The following is a 21,446-nucleotide window of genomic DNA, read 5'->3' as shown; positions in this document are numbered from 1 at the left end:
CCAAGTATCACTACTTCCATTGCCTGGATGTCATGAGAAAAGATCAGAGAGCTAGTAGAGTGAAGATAAAATGACATTATGGCTGGGAACGTTGCAGCAAACCTGTACTCCCAGTTATTTGGGAGGCTAAGGCAGGAGGATCACAAGTTCAAAGTCAACCTCAGCAACTTAGCGAGACTCTAAGTAACTTAGCAAGACCATTTCTCAAAATAAAAAATAAAAAGGATGGGGATATAGCTCAGTGGTTAAATGTCCCTGGGTTCAATCCCTGGTACCAAAAAAAAAAGAAGAAGAAGAAGAAGAAGACAACATCATGGAACAATATGAAATCATCACCAAAGACTTTTTATTAGAATTGTTACAAGAAAATGGAGCTTCCCACTGAACATGCTAAACATGCCAACTCAGAACAACAAATAAGGAAGCCTGTGAAATAGCAACCAACAGCATACTCATACAGTGAAGGGTGATGTATTTCAATAAAGTATGCTTTAAATGCTACATTTTTTGTAATTGTGTTGTGCTTGTTCTGATTTTAGTTTTAGTAGTAAACACAGAAGTTTATACCTGATTTTTAAATTTATGCATTAAAATAAAAAATTATTTAAATCAATATTTTGAGATTAAAAAATATCTTTTAAAATAGTTTATACATAATTCACATTTGAGAAGTACCTCCAAATGTTGGGACTCCAACTACCAACAGTATATATCACTACTTGGTGGAAATGCTGAAACAGGTTCACAGTCACCACACACTGCCATTTTGCTGTTAGGTCCTCCAAAAAGAGCAAGAATGAAGCAAAACACTGTATCACAAGAGGCTGAAAACTTAGGAAGAGAAAAGGTCCACTTGACAGAAGCAAAATAATCCTCCTTAGCCTCCCACATCCAGGGAGACTTTAGAGATTCAGATGAAAACTATGGGGAAAAATTCAGTCTCCAGAAACTTGTTCCCAGAACCCAGCATGAAAACATCCCATAATGAGAGTAGAAGAGTATACTTTGTGATATGGTTTAGATACGATGTATCCCCCCCCTCCTCGCCCATAGCTCATGTGTGAGATAATGCAAGAATAGTCAGAGGTGAAATGATTGGATTATGAGAGTGATAACCTAACCAGGAGATTAATCTACTGGCAAGGATTAACTAGAAGGCAGGCAGACAGGGTGTGGCTTGAAAAGGTGGGTCACAGGGGGCATGCCTCTGGGGTTTATATTTTGTCCCTGGCCATTAGATCTTTCTCTGCTTCCTTGTTGCCATGTCCCTAGCAGCTTTCCTCTTCTACACATTCCCACAAGGATGTTCTCCCTTACCTTGGAGCAATGGATTCAACAGTCAATGGCCGGGGCCTTTTGAAATTGTGAGAGTCAAATAAACTTTTTCACCTCTAAAATTGTTCTTGTCAGGTCTTTGGGTCACAATGGTGAAAAGGCTGACTAAAACAGTTTGTAAATGGTGAATTGTTTTACTGACTTAATAACTCAAAATGAGTTGACATGAAACCAAGAAAATAAAATCGGGTCCAAGAAATTTAAAATAACTTATTGATTTGGAAAATAATGAGGAACAACTACTAATTGGTTTGGTTGAGGAAAATAAATAAATGTATATGCAATTCCAAATTTATAATCTCACTTGCAAGGAGTCAAATTACATAAATGTTTCATAAATACTTAATATTTTTATTATCAGAAATTTTCCCATATAAAAGAGGCATACCAGTACAAAATAGGGAGAGTAGATGAAAAAAACAGAAGTACTTAGTTTATTCCAATTAAAGAAATATTTAACTAATATTAACTATTAATCGTGCATCTGTGCATGATTAAATGTAGTAGTAAGTGATAAAAAATATACTTTTAAAAGACCAATCATGTTATGTTTGACAGGGCCAAAATACTGCTGCTCCCCAGTGCCTCTTGGTTTGACAATGTGGTTCTTGTCTACATGAGAATTAAAGAATACAACTATCAGGAGATTAGAAGTAATCATGATAAGGTATGTTTATTGGTTGCCAAAGAACCACTAAGTAATATTTTTAAAAACCTCAACACAATGTTTTGTTGAGATTTATTTGAACCAAGTGGAGACTCTGAATAAATGAAAGAATTTAATTGCTAAATTTCATGGTTTGTCACAGAGAAAATATCAAATTTTACTCTATCAAAGATTAATAGAAAAATCATAATAAAAACTGTGCAATTTATTTACATAGCTTAAGTAGATATCAAAGATTGAAGACATGCTCTGAGGAACAGAACTAATCACCAACCCATGATCCATGCATAGCTAATTACCAACCCCACGATGGAGAATACCTTCATCACCATTCATTTTACACTGAACATTTTAGATCAAGATTCTATCATTTATGGTCTCAAACCAGAAGAGACCAGGCAGGGCATTTAACTTGAAGTACAAGTACAATTTCATCACAAGTTTATTTCTTCTTCCTTTTTCTCTAATATTTCCTTTTCATTTTCATGAAAAAGCAAACTATATTACTCTCTGAAATGCACAATATATGAGGTGACAACAAGTTCTGAAGTTACCACCACTTCTGAAATCACACTGTCCAGCTAAAATAAAATAATAAAAGCAAAATCTTCTATGAAAAAGGTATTTGTAGAATTACTATTTGAGTGAGAAAACTAGATGATAAAACAAAGACATTCATACAAGGGTCAAACCCCTCTCTCTAGGGCTAAAATTTCCCCATGAAATGCCAACATTAGTTGGGAGTAGGGATGCACGCCTGTAATCCCAGTAACTCAGGAGGCTGAAGCAGGAGGATCCGAGTTCAAAGCCAGCCTCAGACATTTGGAGAGATCCTGTCTCAAAATAAAATATACAAAGGGCTCTGGATACGGCTCAGTGGTTAAGTGCCACTGTGTTCCATCCCAGTACCAAAAAAAAAAAAAAAAAAAAGAAAATGCCTACATTATACAAGCTGATAAGTTTCAGAATCTTTCTGATGAGAGTGACAGAGCTTTTCCTGATGAAGGTTTCTCACCTTCTCATCTCCAGAAACCTCTCAAACAATTCAAACTGCGGTCTAACAAACAAACTTAAAAAAGCCCTTATTGGTACAGATTTCATGGGCAGCAATGGAAAAGGGACTGTTAATTGATGGACATCCTTGTTTTAGTTCTTCCAACCAGGCTAATGTTTGAAGGTACCCTTGTTAACAATCCTCTGCACATCTGAAAAATAATAACTGGACACTAAACCTCGTCATAAAACATTTCCATAATTCCCTAAAGACTACGTGGCTTTGGGCTTCCTCCATGTTCTTTTAAAACTTCAGTGACACCATCCAACAGGATCACCAGGTGTCAGTGTTCCCATTCTGGTTGTAATATCAATGGAAAACTATTACAGTCCTGTATTTGGTACCCCTGTCCCTTTTAACTGTATCTTTTACATACATAAAAACCTTTCTGGTGGCAATAATGTCTTCTATATAATCTGAATATTTTGGGTGATGAAAACCAAGCATAGCATGGAAAAATAACATAATCCAAATAATCCTTTGGCTTTCTACATTGCTGCAGAATGATGATGACTAGAAATTAACAGATGCAATGCAATGTCAAGCCCAATCTGAGTTTTATTAACAAGTGACAATTATTATAACTTCATCAGGAATGAAAGAAGACATATAAAACCAGAACAGAAATTCCTCTCCCACCACAAAGAATTAGGTTCCTGATAAGCACCAAGAAAGGTGAACTTGCAATTGGTGAAATTAATAGTTTGGGAGCAAGAGTAGAGTAACAGGAACCGAAGAGGTTAGGATAAACCTTGAAAAGCCCCTGTAAATATTTGAAATTGCATACATTGCAATAAATAATTAAAACTGCATAAATAAGGGCAAACAAATTCTGGAAAAAATACCTTTCATACACTTTAAGTATAATGATATTAACTGCCGTATCATTTCTCTGAGCAATACATACTTCTTTAGATTCACATATCATTGTGACTCTGACACACTTAAACTGACTTTGCCTAGTTATAGATAAAATAAGTTCTAAGAAGCTACAGTTCACCTAAACCTCCATGAAAATGTTCATCCCTAGGAGCTAGCTGTGAATCCAAAGATGCAGAGAAGCATGAATAGTTCAAGATGGATGCGGAGTGTTTAGGGTAACCCTTTACTTACCCTACACAGCTGTGTGGAGTGGGTCCCCTCCACAGGAACAAATATGTGACTTCAGTTCTGCCACATAATTTTATTCTCTTTGCTTTACCTTCCCCACAGGTCCACAATTGCACCTCCTACAGCAGCCTTGCCCAGCCAGCTTCCTCCCATATACCACATTGTATCAGAGAATCATTTCATTGCTAAAAAGAGAGTGAACCCAGATAGAGCTGTAGAAAGGCAGTTCTCTACTACCTTGAAGTTTTGAAAACACAAAGAAAAAAAATGTATATCTATCAGGGAAGTCTTTATTCCTTGAGATCAAAAAATGTCAAACTTCCTTATTATTCCTCATATCACTGCACATTGATAAACTTCTGATTTGTCCACATCCATTGTTTTGTCCATTCACAGTCATATACACACCACTAGCCTAAATGCAATGACAGACAATTAAAGCTGAAGATTAATCCTTTCTGGAAGGCCAAAGAATTGCTCTCTGGTGTCAGCTTCATTGAGTTTATCAGAACTACACTTCTTAACAGGTACCAGAAGGTCCTTTTCTTTGTTTTCTACCCACTTACTGAAACTATGGTAAAAAGCCATGAGGTAATCAAAACAGTTTTACTGCCAAGATGTTGCTGTTGTTGCAAGAGTTATCTGGCAGAAAATGGCCCTGACCAACATCAACTATGATATTGGGAAGCACAGGTTTGGTGAATAAGGGAGCAGCTTAAGAGGACATAGTTTCACTCTTCTCTTTCAGTTCATATACAAGATGCCTTAGGGGAAAGATGCCCCAGGGCACAACAGGCCAGTTCTTTAAGTCTTGGAAAGAAATACACTTTTCTTTCTTCTCCTGGACTGGCCTTTCCTCTTCAATACACTATCCTGTACAGGGTAGTGATTGGAGAGGGTCTCTCTTTGGATTAGGTATAACTGCATATAATTGTTAACCCAAATAAGTAACTCAAACAAAATAGCTTAATGCTTTCTTATGTTAACAAGACTCAGAAGCGACAAATCTAGGGCTGCTTGGGTGACTACCAAATCATGACACTTAAAAGACTTGTGCCTTTTAGTTCCACCTCCCTTGGTAGGTCCAGTCTACCCCTCTTGTTCATAGACCCATGTGGCTGTTGGGTCCCTATCCAATACAAGTGCATTCCTAACAGGAAGACAGAAGTAGAAGAAAAAAAAAAAAAGGATCTCTATCAGCTGGGTTTTCCTGAAACAAGTTCTGCTTACATCTCACCCCAGAACATAGTACCCTAACTATATCCAGCTTTGAGGGAGAGATCCTGGTAGGGATGGTCTTTTCAGTTTAGTATATTATCATTCCGCAAAAATCAGAGTTTTATCATTAAGGCAGAGTGGGGCATAAATAGTAGATATGCTGCTGGATGTCTCTGCCAGTTGCTCAGATGATTTTAGTCTGGGGCATAAGCAGTCTCTCCTCCACCTCAGGGGGATCCTCGAGGAATCTCAGTTTCCAGCCTTGATCAGTCACCAGGAAGAGTCCATTAGCATGTGGGGCAATAGCTTTCCAACACTTGCTCAAAAGCATGCATCTGCAGGGCTCCCAAAGCACCCACTATGGAAGAAGAAGACAAGTGGTGAGGACCTCTAGTCCCGATCAATTCCATCTCTCCAGTTCATATGAACAATGTATAACACTTTGCTCTGTAGGTGCAGCTAGAAGTTTCAGATGCCAGACCACATACTCAGAGAAACATGGCATAAATAGTGGGGAGCTTTCCAGGTTTACCCACACAGGCCGATTGCACAGGTAATGTAGTAGAAATAATATTCATTTGCCATCATCTAAAGTAGAATTGATTGAATTTCAATAGATTAGTCTTTGCTCTAATGAGGTGTGGCGAAGAGCCTGGAGAGAAGGGAAAAGAAATAGTAGCAAGGAGAGACTCATATTTTTTTTTTCCTTGCTTTGTAGACTGGCAAATGCACTTTCAATTGTTCTCTCCCCAACAAATAAGTTGGTTTATTCCCAGGTTCTTACACAGTCCTTCCCTTCACTATCAGTGTAGCTATGGAGTACACTCCAAAGAATTTGGTAAAAAAAAGTTCAGTAAGAAACATGCCATGGACCAGAACAAGCTCAACTGAAGTAATACCTAATGGCATGTGGGATATGTCCTCCAGACTTCAGCATGTACATGAAGGGTAGGTTGAATTGTGTCTCCCAAAAGATGAAGCTCTACCTCCCTGGAACTTGGAATGTGACCTTATTTGGAAATAGGGTCTTTACAGATGGAATTAAGATGGCGTCATTAGGGTGAGGCCTTAATTTAATATGATCATGGCCTCAGAAGGTGAAATTGGCACACAGAGACAAATGTACACAAAGATGAAATGCCATGTAAAGATGAAGGCAGACATAGATGAATGCTTCTATAAGCCAAAGAAGGCCAAAGATTGCCAGTAAACCAGCAGAAGTTGAACTGTGGTCTGTGGAGTATGCATTCCTATTCTTATTAAATTGTTTGGAATGGGCTCCACACCCTCACCAATAGCAAGAAAGGTAGGAAATCAATTTTCCTTCACAATCCTCAGAAGAAATCTATTCTGCTAACACCAATATCTCAGGCTTCTACCCTCCAGGATGTAAGACAATACATTTCTGGTGTTTAAGCCACCCAGGTTGTAGTATTTTGTTACAGTAATTCTGGAACTTTAATACAAAGGGTGGATAGAGCATTCCCATCTCCTTTCTGGGTACATCTAGCACCTTGTCTCTTTCCTCTCAAGCATCCACATCTTTGTATGTGCCTCACTACCATCTCTGTCTTTGTCTCAAGCTAATTTTCAAGCCCCATGATTTTCAGTCACTGTCACTTAAATACTCAGGACTCTAACCACAGAGCTTCTATGGGTAGCTCCAGGAATATTTGTCGGTGGTCAAGTGGACAGTTAGAGGCAACCATGGGGTTGCCATCCTGACAAGGATTCTCTACCACCAAGATCAAGATCATGAAAAGTCAGTAAATTGCCTACCCTTGTTCCAAAGTCTCTGCATATACTATAACCACAGAGACATGCCAGTGCCGATGGCTTATGTAGAAATGGAAACTGAAAGAAGAGTTAAGTGATTATGCATCAGGAGGTATAACTGCTCACTGATGATGATTCCACAAGTTCAAGTATCTGAGTGGATTCTGCACATCAGTGTCTCTTAAATACAATTCTGATTCCAGAAGACCTCTCTATCCTTTCATTCTTTCTCCTACTCAACTTGCCAATAGAATCTGTCTGGCAGAGGTTGAAAAACTAGAAAAGAAAAAAAAATCTTTTAATGATAACAATGGAGTGGAGAAATCTCAATTCCATGCCTATCCACTCTCCATCTTTTATTGTTTTTTTTAATAAAAGAACCTGGAAAAGAAATAAAATAATGAACCTGTAATAATGAACCTGTACAACTACCCTACCTAATGAATCAAACAGAAAACATAGCCAAAGGCCCCTGGCACCCCTACCCAATCTCAGTTTCCCTCTCTCCCCCTAGAGGTTAACACTAATGTGGATTTGGTGTTTATTATTTTCAAGCATACTTTTATACTTTTACTACAAAGATATTATACCTCAAGTGATAGGGCTTCTTAGCCACAGTTCAGTTACTTTTTTTTTTAATATTTATTTTTTAGTTTTAGGTGGACACAATATCTTTATTTTTAGGTGGTGCTGAGGATTGAACCCAGGGCCTCATGCATGCTAGGCAAGCGTTCTACCACTTGAGCCACATCCCCAGCCCCAGTTCAGTTACTTTTTGTTTTTTCAACTGTCTTCTTTCTCTACCTAACAACAACAACAACAACTATTCATGCCACAAGAGCAATTGAAAAAGTTTAGTTTTATTCTTATCAAATAATATCTATTTTTCACCTGTGTTATCCCCAGTCCCAGCAAAGCTGTGAATCAGGAACTTCCAGCAAACCGAATGGGAAAGACACTTTACATAGGTATCAACTTCTACTATTCCTCAATTCATAAAAGTGAATGAAAGCCTACATTGCCTATGCTTTCAAAAATTTTCCTTGACTAAAACCCCAAATGGGTAATTCATAATTCCATCTATCACTCTTATCTGTTCTAATAAAAGGTTTGATTTAAAAAAAAAAAAAAAGATTGTATGGTAGATCATGCCTATAATCCCAGTGACCCAAGAGAATCGCCGAGTTCAGGACCAGCCTGGGAAAATTAGTGAGACCCTCAGCAACTTAGTGAGACTCTGTCTCAAAATAAAAAATAAACTAGGGATGTAGATCATTGTTAGAGTACCCTTGGGTTCAATCCCTGATACAAAAAAAAAAAGCAACTTAATTGAAGAATTCAATAATTAAACTGCTCATTTAACAAATGGGTTAGTCCATGAGAATGCAAAGTGGTAAGGAACATGTATAATTTCAAATCACACAAAATAATGTTCCACAAGCACTTGTGGGTCACCAGTTACGTGACAGGCATGGTTCCAGGCATAGAGGATACAGCAAAGACCCTTGTCCTTAGGGAGCTTCCATGCCAACAGGATAGTCTGTGCAAACTTACATTAAAGATATGTCCTCTCGGAAACCCTCCATGATCAACAAGTCACAGCTTCACAAGAATGGCTGCAGTACTGGTTTCTGGGGAAATCTCACAAGGCCCCAATTATTACAGCAAAACAAAGAAAATCTATTCTATGCCCTGGATGAATGTAGCATCTCTGTTGACTCCTGGAACCTATTAAAATGTATTTTTCAGAGTCATTCGTAAAAGCTTTCCTCAACCTATAAACAAATACCATCTAAAGCCAAAGGAAAAAATGTTCTCACTTAGAATTTCATAAAATGAATTACTGAAAGTAAAGAAGCACCTCAGCGCCCTCCATGACTATTCATGACCACTAGAAACAGTCCACCACTTTCCTGTTAATATCAGATGACAGCAAATTTGTGGGCAAGCAAGCAAGGTGCTTGCCTCAGGTACGACTGATCACTGCCAGAAAGCACTTCCCAGCTGGAAGGAAAACTCACACCAAGAATCAGTCATCATCAAATAACAAGGATTTAGAGGAAAACAACTTGAAAACCATACAATAAAAATGCTTGTGGGACTGTCTCTGCATGGTTAGATGATGAGTAAAAACAATCATATTCATTGCATTACTGTATTTTTCTACAAGGAACATAATCAGAAGAAATGATTAATACCTTATGATCTTAGGATTTTCATAGTAAAATTAAATGTCTCCCCACTTCTTAAATACTGAGACTCTGACAGTGGAAGTATGAAAAGGAAAAATCATAATGCACCAAAGGCAGTAATGAAAGCTAAATTACCTGCTTTTAAAACTGTCTTTTCCCTCAGTGATAAGATCTAGGGTAATTTTGAAAACATTTCTTCCTGTGTTCTCTAGCTTCTCTGGTCCTCCTCAACGATTACCTACATGACTGATAGAAAAATTATTCAAATTACTATTTTATACAAGGACAAGTTAGCCCTAGTATATTAAAATATCCTGTATTCTACATTGCTACTCAAAAGATAGGCCAAAATAATAGGGATACATGTATCAATTTATTCTCCAACACAATTTCTTGGAAATGCCTTCAGGTTTGAATTACTTCCCTCTTTCCAAGGATCCACAGAAGTTCAGAGAGGTCAAAATGTACAAACTCTTCTTGAAATTAGCTATTTCAGTGGAAATTGCCAGGTGCCAGGTCCCCGGCCATCTCTGCTCTGCAAGCCCAACAGCAGCACATCTGATGAGGCGGGGGAGAGATGGTAACCGAGAAAATGGAAGAGCCTTGTGCTTTGGTTTTTAAAGCCCTATCACATGCTGTTCATTGCAGGATTAAAGTGTTTCCTGATGAAGGGGAAAAAAAACCAACTAAACACAGGGCCAGCTAATTCTTTCATGATGGTTTTTCAAGTTCTTCTTAAGATGAGCTTTTTCTTCCTTTGGCTGCAAAGCCCATTTCTGATGCTAGGTTATGAAAGCAGAGAACAATTTGTCACTTCTATGAATTCCTGTACCTACAAGGCCAAGTTTCATCAGCCCTCCACTAAACAACTTGAAAAATATGACTGTGTTCTTAGGTTAAGGTCAGTGTGCAGGGTTACACACACAGCCAGGATGATTTCTACAGCAGACACAAAAAAGCCAAGGCTCCAGCATCCACTCAATAGAGCCATTTACACTGTAGAGAGAAGGGTGAGCTGCCACTCTGAGGCATGAGACAGTGGACTCTTTGGAGTTTCAAGACCATGCAGATCTAGGACCCCAATTAAAACACAAGAAAGAAAAGAAAATTTGATATGAGACACAACCCTACAAGTATCCACAACCCTTACTTAAAGTAAATGAAACACTCTGGCCAGTTTCATTTCCTTTCAAAGTGGTTCTTCCAACGGCCAGCTCAAGACACCTTCATTTTGTAGGCTCCTGGTGCGGACACCTGTCTCTATTGTCTTTGGCCACCCTCTGAAGATGCGAGAATGAGATTCTCTAATATTAACATACCCCAAGAGAACAATTCTTTCTGTTAGACTCACATGGGGTATGGAAGCCTTCAACTACCTGGCATTTCTTTTAATCAGTTACACTGCTTTTAGGCTCTTTTTACAAAGCCATCTGGCTTTGCAGACATCAATACAAAGACTATGAAAACCCCACTTTTTATTGCGGACCTACAATGGGGAGCAATCCACTTCAAAGTGTGTTAAGCTCCCAGAGAGTCTGCATTGTTCAGGCCTCCAAGGAGCCTGGCCATCTAGGAGATAAAAGGATTCTTCTGAAAGTTCCATGTAAAAGAAAATATTTGTTCAGTCCCAGTATCCCTACATATGTGATCTTATGCTCCACAGTTGGAAGCCTGAGCAGATGAAAATGAAGGGGCCTTAACAGAAATGGTAGAGACCTGGTCAGATAAATTGGAGGTGGGGGGGACACGTGCAGGCCTAAATTGGAGAATGCTGAGGTGCCCTCCTTCCTGTGAATATTCTACTCATTCTCACAACATTTTCCACACCTCAGGAATGGCATTAAGTAGAAACGCTTTGACTTTTTTTTTTTTTCCTCACTACTGAATACAACTGCAATTATATTTAAAATATCTTTACTTTCTATCACTTTGACAGATTCACTTTTGAAGTTTTCTATTCATACATTTCAATAGCCCTATTCCTTTCTAAGAGATAGTATGTTGGCCTTTAACGAATGCAATACTGAGAGAGACTGATTTTTTTTTGCAAGTAGCTATTTCATTCATTAGAATTTGAATGCTAGCAGAAATGATAGCAGAAAACAGAGGAGACTGACATTTAAACATTCAGATGTATAAAAATATTATAGGGATTAATAGCAAGGGTCAAATTTAATGTGCCATTTTAAAAGGCAGTCCTTTGACATGAGTGAACCTGAAAGTTCAGTGCAGCTGGGGGTACATATCACTATCTCACAATAGGTTTCCCAAAAGGTAGAGGCAGCAATTTCTCTTTAAGGCACAGAGAATAAGGGTCACTGACTACTGACCCAGAGGCTTTATCCGAATAAATGGAGCAGTCTCAACTCATTTCTTAATGGCAAGACGACCTGCGGAAGACAAGCGCTCAGGTAACAATTATGACTGATTTATAATTTCTGCAGTAAGCCTGGGGAAAGGGTGAACCTCACGCCAAAAGAACTACATCTTTCCCTGGGGACACTACATGTTAGCCCTGACAAGATCTGTTTAAAATTTAAGCAATATGGAAGTCAATGATGGCAATGGATCTGCAGCATCAATACTTTGCTAACTCTTGAGTATAGAAGTCTTAACATATTCTAGTAGTAAACTAAGCAAAATACCTCCGGAGGTACATCCAAATGTTTTCTGGTCAACACAGCAGCACCTGCACTTGTTTAGTATCTTTACGTTAGACTCAGTCTATAACACAACCTTGGTTTTGCTTTTGAAAAAAAGAAATATAGGTATTAGATTTTTTTAGATAGATATAAATTATACACACACATATACACTTTTTTTTTCCCAGTTTGGGGCATCCCCCATCCTCCATTCCTTAAATCCTGTGAGCATTATTTTTATTATTCTAGTGCCTCTAGCTTCCCAACTTATCACTTTGTGTCCTCTGTTCATGAGTGGATTTTTGGACATCTTGTCCAGGTCAACAAATACTGGCTTCAGTAAAAGTAAACCCCATGGCCACAGTACTACATGGGGACTCCTAAAGTCACTCCCCACTCTCTCCAAGAGTTTTATGTTGTTTGACAAAAACAGAGGTTCTCTACCCTAATTCAATAATTCTTTCAGGGTGTGAAGTAGTGGGAGAGCCCTGGAACAAATTAAATGGTTAAACATTTAATGGTAAAAGTAAAAAAAAAAAAACCCTTGGATATTTTTTCTCTTATGACACTATATATTAGTTTTTTACTATGATATTAAATTTCTGGGGAGTCTACCTACCTTCTAGGACAATTTTAAGATTAACAATGTAGAATTTACACAAATATATACATATAATCGTATTTGAGATGTGCTGTAATTATATCTTTTTATATTTATGTTTATCAACTGTCAATTTTGATGATGATTAAAACTTGGGTTCAGAAAACACACCTTGAGTTGATGAAAACACAGTTAATGTGGAAACATGAGAAGCCTTTTATTTAGCACAGTTTGTATCATTTGTCATCTTTGCGTATTTCATGATTGACTATTGGTGGCTATAATTACCATTTCTTCTTTGCTGTTTATGTTTTCACCAATACCCAATAGAGATTCCTTCAATTTGGTAAATCTGTCCTTTACAGCCTTCACTCCAGACATTACTTAAAGAAGCCTTGATCTTTAGCAAAAAGCGGATCAGAAAACAATAAACTTATGTCTATCTTAACCACAGACAGCATCCAGTTAAGATCTAAAAAAAAAAGACCTGGTACCCTTTAATGGGAAGTAATCATAGAGACCAAAACTGGGGTCCATGAAGTGCCTTCTGAATAGTTCCACATAAGTATGAGGTAGGAGATAGGGAGTAACCCTTCATCATCACCTTTAGAGCAGAGCAGAAAACTATATTTGGTTTTCTTTCTTCGTTTTGTTTTTGGGGGTGGCGGGTACTGGGGATTGAACTCAGGGGCATTTCACCACTGAGCCACATCCCCAGCCCTATTTTGAATTTTATATAGAGAGGTTTCACTTATATATAGAGTTCCCTTGCGCCTTCCTTTTGCTGAGGCTGACTTTGAACACGAGATCCTTCTGTCTTAGCCTCCCAAGCTACAGATATTGCATTCATGCACGGGCTATATTTGGTTTTGACTTGGTAAAGATCCTAAGTTCAATAGACAGTTTTGATATTACTAACTTTATTGTCCTTTTTTGGTCTTACTGTTAGTAATTCAATTTCCCTCACTTTTCTAAATTATGATCTTAAATAATTACATATATGCAAAAAAATTCTATACCCATCTATTTATTTGAATTTTACTACCATTAAAATTAAAGGAATCTCAGATTTTGAGACAAAATTGTATTTTATCCATATGCCATTCAGTAATAATCATAATATATTAATATTTCACCCTTTCATTTTTTGGTAACAGAAAAACTAATGAGATTTTCTACTGAATCAAATAAACACAGGCAGGACCTATATGGGGATATTTCTGTATTTCCTTAAGCAAATACATATTTTGGGCTGGGGTTATATCTCAGTGGTAGAATACTTAGCATGAGCAAAGACCTGAGTTTGACTTCAGCATCAAAAAAAAAAAAAAAAAGAAAGAAAGAAAGAAAAGAAAAGAAAGTAAAAAAGAAAGAAAGAAGAGATATAGACCTCACGTTTGTTTATATATACATTCTTCTGTAAGCTAACATTACCATTATTTTAAACACAAGCAACTTCAGTGTCTAGCTCCAATAATTCAAATACCTTTAGGAAACACAAAGGTATTTATTACTTTAATATTGTACCAGGTAAAGTTTCAAAAAAAAATCAATCAAATATGTCAGTATTCATGAATGCAAGTGAGTTAACATCATATTAATATATATTAAAAGTTAAGAATTGTAAAAAACATCAAATATTACAGAACTTTCTCTAAAATTTCAAGTGTGACAATTTTTGAAGTCCATAACATACTCAACTCTAAGCTTAAAAACAATCAAATCATAAAAGATTCTGAATACTTGGTTTATTATGAACTGCAGTGATAGTTCTTGTTTACATTATATTTACACAGCCCTCAGCCAATCTAGATATGAGTATATTTCATAGTTTGGTATAGCAAAAGAAATACAAATTATTTATTTATTATATTCACTGGAAACAAGCTTTAATGCAATGATTCATTTCATGGACAGATTAAAATATTATGTCTGTAATCCCGCTTCTGTACCTTGGAGTAATTATACAATTAGAATAGACATGAAGTAAGACCACATTTGAACAAATAAAATTGATAAAAAATAATCCTCAGTAAAATCATCAGTAAATATTTTTACAATTATCAACATGGGTAAAGAGGTCCCATACTGAGAAATATTAATTTTGGATTCTTTTTACTGTGTAGTATTGTATTACCTTTCATGTTAAAACAATTTATGATAAAATTCCTGCAATTTTAAATTTTAGAATTAAACTAAAATATGGAAAATAAAAAATAAATGGCAAAAACAGTCATGTAAAGTATGAAAAGAAGAGTAGTGAATGAGAACTTACCAGACATGACAAGTCACAAGAAAGCCACCACATTCAAAACAGAATGGTGTAGGAACAGAAATAGACAGATAGGGATGAGAATAGACAATCCAGAAATAGATACAATAACATGTGGCATCTTTACATGAGACCAGGGTAACATTTCAATCCCAGGAAAAATAAAGGTTCTTATATAACAAGTAGGACTTAAATAACTGGTTATCCATCTAGGAAAAAAAAAAAAGAATCCTATCTCTTATCATGTATGAAGCTTAAAATCAGAGTAAAACAGAATGTTCTTTAAAAATTGGAGAAAAAAAAACTTAAGAGAATGTTTATCTGACCTTGAGGTAGATGGTACCACCCTGAGCACGACAGAAAACTCAGAAGCAATACAGGAAAAGAAGACGTGCTTGATTAAACAATAATTAACAGGTTTCATTTAGCAAAAGATTACAAACCAGAGATAAAAACCACAAAGATATAGTTGCAAACATACAACAAAGGATTAATATTTCTAAAATACAAGAGTTCCTAGAAATTGAAAATGGGCTTTTAAAATGAACATGAAACGAAAAAGAGAGAAAATTCATAGACAATACCCACTGAAAATATATTTAGCATTAGTGATAGAAAAGGAGATGGAAATTAAAATAATCATTAGAGATAATAAGATTAGCAAGAATTACAAAGAGCAGTGGTATCCAGTGCTGGTGAGAATGTAGGAAATGGGTACTCTTACGTGTGAAGGTGATTTGCTATTCCTATGGGTAAAGTAAGCTAGCAATATCTATTAAAATTAAAAATACACATACCGTTTGACCAAGCAATTCCACTTCTGGGAATCTATCCTATAGGAAAAAAAAGGACCAGCACGTAAGGATATAGGTACAAAGATGTTGATCGTAGCATTGTTTGTTGTGGGGTGGGAAATGGGGAGGAAAGGGAGGTATTGAAAATAATATGAATGTCCATTAATAAAGAAACAATAACATGAAACGTAATATATGTATCATGTAAAATATTACATAATCATTAAAACGAATAGGATAAATCTATATCTAGGGACTTAGAAGATTGATAAAGTCAAAAAAGCAAATTGAAGAGTGAGTGCTTAACGTTTTTGTCAGGACAGGCAGCATCCATGACTGCAACAAGTCAATGTCTGCGAACACACTTGCCTGGACATGGAGCAGGGAACGGAAAGACACAGACCAGCAGAACAATGGCCACCTAAGATTATGAATGGACACAGGGGTTGAAAGGGATGGGGACTTTTTCTTCCACTCTGTGTAACTTTGTGCTATTTCACTAGTTACTAAGAGCACAATGATTAATTAAACAATTTTCCAAACTAAATTAAAAAAAATTAGCTTGGATTAGTGGCAGTAGAGTACTAGAATTTCCAAACATTCATCTTTAGTAAAACAGTAGCAAATGAACAAACCTTTGTAATGCCAGTCTCACCACCATGACTGTGTTCATTTATGGTGACTTGCCCAGTATCTATTTTCTCTCTCCCCAGTGTATATCAGCCACATGTTCAGGTAGGATTGACAACACTTCATTTCTAAGAATTCCTAATTGTTCTACACTACTGCTCTCCATAGGAAATATAATTCCAAGTTACTTACATGGTCTTAAAATTCTGGTAGTCACATTTAAGAACTTTTAAAAGAAACAGACGAATATAGTTTTTATATTTTTTTATCTAACCCAATATATCCAAAATTATCATTTAAATATGAAATTAATATAAGGATTATTAATGAGATATTTCACATTCTATTTTCCCATCTCAATTTAGACTAGTCATATTGCATGAGCTCAATAGCTACATGTGGCTAGTGGCTACTGCGCTGGACAGCAGAGGCCTGAGCTAATGAGAGTAACATTATAAACATTGCCATGCTCATGGCTGGACACAGAATTTAAAATGGTCCAATCAACAAGAAATCCATGATAGCAGAAAGAGACAGATTCTCTCCCAGTGAAAGTGAACAAGAAAAAAGAATAACCTTGGGAACTGCTGTCAGATGTCCATGGAAGGAAGCCTGCAGAGGGAGAAAGGAGAGCCAGGGTCCTCTACGATAGCCCTGACCTTCTGGATCAATCCCCACACATGAAGCCTGGTGTAAAATGTCATATTGGCTGGTAAATTTCCTTTATTTTTTTCCAGTCACTTTGGGTTAGGTTTCCTATCACTGGTAATCAAAAGCAGACTAGTTGATAAACCCAAGGACATTGCCATGATCATTCATTCTCTTCTTAAGTGAACTAACTCAGACGTTCTGAATTCCTTCCATTTATTTGTAGTCAAGGTATTCTTTTGTTAAAAGAATTCTAGTTTTATTTAATAGCATATTTTAAGAATCTTCCAAAAACACTGCCAAAGGAGAGTCTCACAGCAATTCCTGGACATCCAGGTAACTTTCTGCCATCACTACACAAGAGAACATTTTTTTTTTTTCCAGTGAACACTCACTCTCATTCCACCTTTGATTCTGCTCTTTCTTCTCTGGACCAGGGCTTTGGACCTTGGCATTACTGACATTTGGGGCAGGTGATTCTTTGTTGGTGTGGGAGTAGAGGTTCCCTGTAAGTTATTGGGTAGTGAGCAGTATCTCTGGCATCTCCCAAATGAAGAAGAAACCCTAACCCCACCCCAATAATTCCACCAAATAAAATGTCTCCAGAAATTGTCAAATGTCACCTTCCGGAGCAACCTCACCCTGAGTTGAGACCCACTGCTCTAGATTAATATTCTGGTCAAGTGTGCAACAGGCCTTCATTGCTTTATATAATTTGCTCCTTAGAGTTTAATGCCATACTCTCCAAGCCCAGCACAACCACCTCCTCAGGCAGTGGCCTTCTCCCAAGCCTCTGAGCATCTCCTGGTCTCTATACTTCCTCCACTAACTTTTGGATTCCAGGTTCTCCACTGCAGTTCTTTCCAGAAGAAATGTGGGTAGTTCTCTCAAACTTCAACTAGAAATAATTCCCTGAGCTGCTTCTACAACCACCCACCCAACCATTCCCTTAGGCTTTTCTGAGAGGGCTTTCTAACAGAGAATGAACTCCTTTCTGGTCACTCATTTCTCATATTGTTCTCCCCAACATGGGTTATTCATTTACACCAAAAGTACCCTGTGGAGGTAGTCCTGTCCCCATCTCTCCATACTGTAGCCACTGACACACTATTCTCTTCAATCCATTTCTAGGCTACAGTTTCATCAGAATTACTCATCAGCTCTTCACAGTTCCTCAAATTGATCTGTGATTCAATGCAATTCCAAAAAAGAAAAAAGAAAAGAAAGAAAAAAAATCCCCTTAGGCTTTTTATACTAGCTGACAAAACTGATTCTAAAGTAAAAGAACCTACTATAGTGAAAACAATGGGGAAAAGATGCAGGAAGTTAGAAGATCCTCACTACTATTATCAAGACTTATATCAATCCACAATAATCCAAGCAGCATGGCAATGGTATAAGGACAAATAGACCAAGAACAAAATGGAATAGAAAGCCTGTGGGTGGACACATATGGGGACACTGAGCTTTGACAAAGGTACAGGGCAATTCAGTGGGCAAAGGATAGTTTGTTCGACAATTGGTTCTTGGGCAATTAGATACTTGTATGTAAAAACACGAATTTTGATCCATATTTCACTCCACATACAAAAAATGACTCATAATTAGTCATTAGTCTAAATGCAAACTCTAAAACTTCTGAAAGAAAACACAGGAGAAAGCCTTTGCACCCTTGGATTATGCAAAGATGACTTAACACCAAAGCATTTAAAGAACAAGTCAATAAATTAGAGCAAAATTAAAAACTCTTGTTTCTCAACAGATCCTACAAAGAGAATAAAAACACAAGCCCCAGGACAGGAGAAAATACTGACAGATCATTTCCATGACTTGGGCATCTCTTACCCAAAATTCTTGCAACTTTAAGTGTTTCAGATTTTAGAGCATTTTGGAGTTCAAATTTTTGTATTAGAGTTCAACCTATAGCAGATTTATTTATAAAGACCAAAAGGATATGCAACTCAAATGCCCATCAGCAAGTGAACAGTCAAACTGTAGCACAACCATTCAATATAGCAATAAAAAGTAATGAATTATTGTTAACATATGCCACAAGAATTAATTTCAAGTCTTACATTAAACCACAATAATCCAGGCAGTGTAAAAAGAACCTGATGCTGACTGGAATGAGTCAGATCAAAAAACAAATAAAAATAAATAGAGGTGGGTAGGTACAGTACTGTTCCAATTACTTATTTAAATAAATACAAACCTTTAGAGATGGCAGGCATTGGTAGTTGCCTGGTTGGGGTACATGGTGAAGGAAAACTTATAGGAGATATATGAATATACATACATACACTATGTGTATAATATATTATTTATATAATAATAATGTATAAATATATAAATAATAATATATAAACATAAATTACATGTACTTATAATATGTATTATCTTGCTGGAGGTGGTGGTTTTATAGGTGTATACATGTCAGAATATATCAAATTATGCACTTCAAATTATGCATGGTTTATTGTATGCCAATTATGCCTCAATAAAACTGGCTTTTAAAGGGAAAAAACTGCAATGTTAACTGGTAGAGCAGGGAAGGCGATAGTGCTCTTGGGATGTTGGTTCATGCTACATGGAATTCCATGAGAGGAAGCATTGTGTGGGGGTGGCGAGTTGTTTTGTTGTGTTATATTCTGCTCTGGGCTAAAAGAAACAGATCTCACAGTTCTTGGGATGTTAACAGAGTACAGCCTAGGTGATGTTAAACAGTAAATATGGTGTGTGCTGAGTGGAAGACTAGACAGAGGCTTATGAAGTACCCCCATTGAACTATCTTTGCTACAATCCTCCTTTCAAATATCTGAAAAGACAGCCATCACCATCTTTACCATGGTCTTAAAGATTCCAGGCAACCTCTTTAAGAAGGAAAAAAAAAGTAAATAGGAAAAAAAAAAGAGCTAAGTGGCCTGAACTCTCAAAGATAATAATTAAGTAATATGCTTTTATCCATATGTTTGACAACAATATTTTCCCTGTGATTCTATCAGAATCAACTGCATTTACATACAAATTAATACCTTGGAAGCATACCTAAAAAAGCTGCCATTGTTCCCCTAAGACATGAAACCTGTATACTGATCTATTAATTTCATTTCAATATGTAATGTCAAGTTCATTTTTAAAACATACTTCATTGCTTCTAGGTGTTTCTTTAATCCACAAGGACTGTTTTTAGCATTTAAACTAATTTACCCTAGACATAAAAAAAAACCTTGTGCTTATTCTTGCAGATAATTGATTCTTGATTTGTTAAGATAATAAACACTATGCTTGACACCTTGAATTACAAAACCCCTGGTGAACTCATTCATGTGCCCCATGCAAAACAAATACTAGTGTTTACTACACTGGCAGAAAGGCCCCAGAGAGTAGGGAAAAGACACAAAACTTTCCTTCCAGTGGCTCTGCTGCCCAGCATAGTGGGAAGGTCCCAGCTTCCCCTCACAAAAAAACATTAGCACTTTTTCTGCAGCAGGTACACGTGGAAGTCACGTGGTGCCAACCCCAAAAGCAAATGCCCTCTTCAGTCTCTTAAAAAATAAATCAAAAAGATAACCTCTGCCTCTAAGCTGACTTCTCTAAGTAAAAGCACAAACCACCGGTGCCCATAACACCACTGCCCATAACAATGACAGACTGCCAAGGAAAACCCAGGTTTAGGAACAATAAGGCACTCAGAGCTAATGTCACCACTAGGTTAATCCCATGCATCTCTAAGACACACAGGAAGTTAGAAGTAATTTTTTTTCCTTCACAATAAAGAACACAAAGATAAACTATTAGTTTAGTATAACCTAAGAATATTTTCATGTAAGTATCTCTAAAATATCCAAACACTTCTTGAAAAAAAATATTTCATATTTCTAAAACACAGGTATTTAAGATCTTTCCCTCCATACCATACATGTATAAATTTATTATTAGAATCTTCACTCTAAAAAAGACATTAAAATATGTCCTTCTAGGTCAAATTCATGCCACTCATTTATGTCCACCTGCAAATCAAATTCATAAACTATAATCAGTCATTTTTTTTTTTCCTTTCGGGCAATTGTGTTGAAAGAACTATCTGCCTAGCATCTCTTAGGGGTGAGAGCCAAAAGTTCTCTGGATGATGTGTGATGTGAAGCAGAGCTCAGATGGTCACCGAGAAGGGAAGAATTATGGAGTTACTGGTATGTTCCACAGGCGTGTCTCATGTTACAACATATAAACACAGGAAAGTCCTGGACCTCATCCAAAAAAAGGAGACTTTACAAAACAACATGTTAAAAGACAATGTATGTGTCTTTAGGATGAAAGAAATGACACCCCCAAAACCTCAGAAGGTAAGATTCCCACTGCAGTAAAGCAAAAAATGAAAAGAAAAAAAAAAGTAACCTTAAAACACATTAATTTCTTTTGCAGCTGCTTAGGTCTGACAGTCTGCTACCACCAAAAGTAAAAGAGAAGGGTGTTGAAGTTCCAGGAGTTGTTGTGACAGAGGGACCCA

At 36.8% G+C, this 21,446-nt stretch overlaps 1 protein-coding gene across 11 annotated transcripts in view; it reads right to left on the bottom strand.

The window, feature by feature from the left end:
* Mast4 (microtubule associated serine/threonine kinase family member 4) overlaps positions 1-21,446 on the bottom strand; it is a 565,691-nt gene that overhangs the window by 231,129 nt on the left and 313,116 nt on the right. For 6 of the 11 annotated variants that reach the window (XM_058583078.1, XM_046456189.2, XM_058583080.1 and 3 more), the window contains one exon: positions 15,665-15,700. The exons of the other annotated variants lie outside the window; for them this stretch is intronic. In XM_058583078.1, coding sequence (XP_058439061.1) covers positions 15,665-15,700 — 36 coding nt within the window. The remainder of the gene's footprint in view (positions 1-15,664; positions 15,701-21,446) is intronic. 11 annotated transcript variants of the gene reach the window in all.

The sequence above is a fragment of the Marmota monax genome, unplaced genomic scaffold, assembly GCF_021218885.2.
Source record: "Marmota monax isolate L192 unplaced genomic scaffold, Marmota_monax_Labrador192_F-V1.1 WCK01_AAM20220418_F8-fsc00130, whole genome shotgun sequence".
Classification (NCBI taxonomy): Eukaryota; Metazoa; Chordata; class Mammalia; order Rodentia; family Sciuridae; genus Marmota; species Marmota monax.
Note: the sequence above shows the minus strand (reverse complement) of the source record. Positions and strands in the feature narration are given on the sequence as shown.